General features: G+C 39.4%; 1 protein-coding gene across 1 annotated transcript; it reads left to right on the plus strand.

Annotated features, from left to right (window-relative positions):
• Nucleotides 1-285: 285 nt before the first annotated feature.
• On the plus strand, nucleotides 286-1,233 carry LOC136320666 (olfactory receptor 5P1-like). The gene has a single exon (XM_066253829.1). It carries the CDS (start codon nucleotides 301-303, stop codon nucleotides 1,231-1,233), a length of 933 nt encoding a protein of 310 aa, XP_066109926.1. The 5' UTR covers nucleotides 286-300.
• Nucleotides 1,234-4,881: the final 3,648 nt, after the last annotated feature.

Raw genomic sequence — 4,881 nt, forward strand, 5'->3', positions numbered from 1 at the left:
CAATTATATTATTTTATAATATTTTACAAAATATTATAAAATTATTTTCACACTTCTATTTTCTCATTCTGATGAGCACAACTTCTTTTCTAATTTTCACTGACTCTTTAGTATACCCTGAAATTATCACATTGTACTATAATTTCTCTGTCTTCTCTTATTATCTATCATTAATTATTCTTTCACAGGATGCCTCAAAAATAGAGGAACTTTGCCTTGGCCAAAACACAATGGCAAAAAACAAAGAAGCATAAAAATGAATGTTCACATTTGCCTCAATAGGAATAATTCACAGAAAACATGGAAGTTGGAAACAACACCCGAGTGACTGAATTCATCATTCTGGGGTTAACGGAGGATGCTACAATGTGTGTCATTTTATTTATTGTGTTTCTAGGAATCTATGTTGTCACCTTAATGGGCAATGTCAGCATTATCATGCTAATCAGAAGCAGCCCTCAGCTTCATACCCCAATGTATTTTTTCCTCTGCCATTTGGCCTTTGTAGACATTGGTTGCTCCTCTTCAGTCACACCTGTCATGCTCATGGGCTTCCTGAGGAAAGGCATCTCTCTGCCTGTTGCTGGCTGTGTAGCTCAACTCTGTTCTGTAGCAGTGTTTGGGAGCACTGAGTTCTTCCTGCTGGCCACCATGGCCTATGATCGCTACGTGGCCATCTGCTCACCACTGCTCTACACCACCCGCATGGCCCCCAGAATCTGCATTCTCTTAGTGGGGTTGTCCTACTTGGGTGGATTTGTGAATGCTTGGACATTTACTGGCTGTTTATTGAGTGTGTCTTTCTGTGGACCCAATCAGGTAGATCACTTTTTCTGTGACTTCTCCCCTTTGTTAAAAATTTCCTGCTCAGATGTCTCCATTGTTGAAATCATCCCTTCCCTCTCTTCTGGGTCCATTATTGTGGTCACAGTGTTTGTGATATCTCTCTCTTATATGTACATCCTCATCACCATCCTAAAGATGCGTTCTGCTGAGGGCCGACGCAAGGCCTTCTCCACCTGCATTTCCCACCTCACTGCTGTTACCCTCTACTATGGAACTATTACCTTCATTTATGTGCTTCCCAGACCCAGCTACTCAACTGACCAGAACAAAGTGGTGTCTCTGTTCTACACGGTGGTGATCCCCATGCTGAACCCTCTCATCTACAGTCTGAGGAACAGAGATGTGAAGGAGGCCCTGAGAAAGGCAACTGTCAGATTTTATTCTTAGGATTCATTCTTACCATGTCAAGTGAACTGTAAAGTTTGTGTTCACCTATAGCTCTCTTGGAACCTACCAAATGGTACATAACTGATTGCTTAAATTAAATACATATTTCTTTTCTTTTTTTTCTTTTCCAAGTGAGAGGAGGTGAGACAGAGAGACACACTCCTGCATTCCCACATGGGCTGTGACCAGGATCTATCTTGACTGCCCCCTGCAGGGGGTGCTCTGCCCATCTGGGGCTGTTGCTTGGCAACCAAACATTTTTTTAGCACCTGAGGCAGAGGTTCCATGGAGCCATCTTCAGTGCTGGGGCCAACTCACTCAACCTATTCAGCCATGGCTACAGGATAAAAAGAGAGAGAGAAAAAGAGGGAGGAGTGGAGAAGCAGATGGTCATTTCTTTGTGCTCTGATGGGGCTCGAACCTGGGACATCTATATCGTGGGCCAACAATCTACCACTGAACCAACCAGACAGGGCCTCATACGTCTCCTAACTCTCATTTTTATACACTTGTATACATTTTTATACACTTATTACTATAATTATCACTATTAACAGCTGTAGCTGTCAACTGTTTTTTTATTATTTAATTTACCTAGCAAGCAATAATTTGCACTTACTATATGCGAACCCACATTACATATATTAACTGGTTTATTTCTCTAAACAACCATATGAAGTAGTACAATTATTTCTCTTCTACAAATAAGTAATTTAGGGCATGGAGTCATTAAGTAGACTGCCCAAAGTCATGCAGCTAGGAGGTTGTGCGTTCATCGTTTCAGTCTAGGAAGTCTGAGTCCAAAACCATTGTTCTCCATTTAATTTTCACAGAAGTTTTATGATTCTGGTATTATAAAGTTTCTTCAATTTACATAAAGAATACCGAATCCTAGAAAGATATAATAGTTTTCCCAGAGAGATGTGAACTCCAATCCTCTTGTTCCATGACTTAATCTATACTGACACACCACATTCAATCTAATGATTCCAGCTGTGTCTGTCCTAGAGGATTTGATCGGAGTAAACAAGCCCAAACTGTTTCTCTGTATCAGGCTCTTGAACAAACTCTACACCTGAGAAGGTCCAGGTTGTGAAGAATACAAAACAAAGATGAGGATCAATTTGGTCCATTTCCATCTTTTAGGAATCAGGCCCGGACACCATAATATTAAGATTTGACTGGAAGTTCAAACAGATGTTAAAAACAAATAATTTTATTTGGCATAATGTAGTCTTCTTTAATGGTAAGAATTAAAAAGGGTATCTTTAATTCTAATATTGAAATTGGTTCAAAAACAATCATATTTCTATAGTCTGAATTTATAAGAAAATTAAAACCTGTGACTTTTAGAAAATGATCACCATGGGACTAGAAAGGGAAAGATATTTTTCTGGACTAGGAAAGTCTCAACTCTAAGCAGTTGATGACTGTAGAGCATGTGAATGCAAGACTCTGAGCATGAAAGCCCATGTCTCAGTGTAATGGGACGGGAGAAGTGAAGATGGGGAGGGAGAAAGAAAAATAGAATAAAATACAAAGTATTTAAAATAAACTGTTAAAAAAATGTAGAATACAATATTGCAATTTGGCGGTATAAAATACAGAAAAAAAGACCAAAAGTTAATATAAGTAAGTTAAGAACATGAAATGATTAAACAATTGGTAAAGCAAAACTGTTTTCTATACTCACAACCAAATATGTGGTATTTTCTCCCAATATCAACCAAGTGAAAAACCAATATTGTCTAAATATCCAGTTAACAATTTGATGACCTATTTTTAAAATTCTATTATGACACTAAGGCAGTTGTGTCAGACTTCACAGGTTTAAGGATGCAGTCCCACAAGACTGCCCTCACTTCAGACACTAAGTGCAAGTAAGGGATCCTATGGTACCCACATTACTGCCCAAGTGGCTACAGTCAGGGGTCCTCATATCCCCCTCCCAGGTTTGGTAATTTGTTGGAATGGCGCACAAATTTTGTACAAACATTTACCTACACTTACTGGTTTATTGTAAATGATAGAAAGGATACAAATTAGCAGACATAGGCAGAGATGCATAGCTCAAGGTCTGGAAGGATCCCCAAGGCAGCAGATTCTGTCACCATGATGTTAGAGTGCACTGACCACCTGGGATGTGGATGTGTTCACTGGTCAGGAATATCTCTACATCATTGTTTAAAAATTTTTATGGCAGCTCCCTGACCATCATTAGTTCAATCTGTATCCTCTGTCTCTTTCCTGAAATACATGCGGTGTGCATAATATTCCAAAATAGTAATTGTAGCTTGTTATTTATGGGGATCAGCCACCATCGTGAATCTGTCCAGGATGCCACCAAAAGCCTCCTCATTAGAACAAAAGATGCTCCGCTCATCCAGGAAATTCCAGGGGATTCAGGAGCTGTGTCGGGAACAGGGATCAGTCTAAATACTATACAACAAAAGATACTCCCTTGGCGTATATTCCTAAAAATGGGGTAGCTGGGTCAAAAGGCAGTTCGATTTTCAGTTTTTTGAGGAATCTCCATACTGTTTTCCACAGTGGCTGCACCAGTCTGCATTCCCACCAACAGTGCAGGAGGGTTCCCTTTTCTCCACATCCTCGCCAGCACTTATTCTGTATTGTTTTTAGGAATATACCCCAAGGACACCATAGAATGGCTCCAAAAGGAGAAATGCAGCCCCATGTTTGTGGCAGCATTGTTCACAATAGCAAAGATCTGGAAACAGCCTTGATAACATTGTACGGAGTGAAATAAGTAAATCAGAAAAAAACTAAGAACTATATGAATCCATACATAGAAGGGACATAAAAATGAGACTCAGAGACATGAACAAGAATGTGATGGCAACAGGGGTAGGGGGTGGGGGGAGGGGGGAGGGGGCAAAGAAGGAGAGAGGGGTTGGGGGAGGGAAGGAGCACAAGAAAACCAGATAGAAAGTGACAGAAGACAATTTAACTTTGGGGGAGGGGTACACAGCACAATAAAATGTCAAAATAATCTAGAGATGTTTTCTTTCAACATATGTACCCTGATTTATCAATGTCACTGCATTAAATTTAATAAATAAATTTTAAAAAAAGATACTCCCAGCACCCTTATTACTCAGGAAATAGTAAGAATTATGGGAGCTCATATGAGGATCTGGGAGCAGGAACCAAAATTACATTTCTATTATGTAACAGTCCAGCTGGGATACCATACAGCAAAATGATAATAAAAGTACAAAGACACTGGCACACTGCTGCAATCCCATTCAGTCAATAATTATTGACTCCATCATCATATATAATAAAATGTTGCCCAGGGTGAGACTATTCAGGCTTGCAGACTTTCATTTGATACTAAAAACAGGAGTGATATCAGCCATATATGTCTTCACCCTTTCATTATCTGGTATAATTAAGCTAAGAGACGATATCATCTTTTGCTCTGAACCTATTTGAAGGTGTTATTTTACTATTGGATTGTTGATAAACAACATTTTCAATTGTTCTGTGAAAATTCTAGGTACACCCTGACTCCTGTGACATCCAGAGCTTTAGCTATGTGAACTCTAAAGTTTGTAATAGAAAGACTAACATCCCTCTGGACTCTGGATTCATATCTGAGAGCTGTAGGAGTGTTCTGTATTTTAC

Source organism: Saccopteryx bilineata, chromosome 1, assembly GCF_036850765.1.
Source record: "Saccopteryx bilineata isolate mSacBil1 chromosome 1, mSacBil1_pri_phased_curated, whole genome shotgun sequence".
NCBI lineage: Eukaryota > Metazoa > Chordata > Mammalia > Chiroptera > Emballonuridae > Saccopteryx > Saccopteryx bilineata.

Bases quoted from the DNA above. Each gene is read 5' to 3' on its own strand.
- LOC136320666 (XM_066253829.1), top strand. From the start codon at position 301: ATGGAAGTTGGAAACAACACCCGAGTGACTGAATTCATCATTCTGGGG.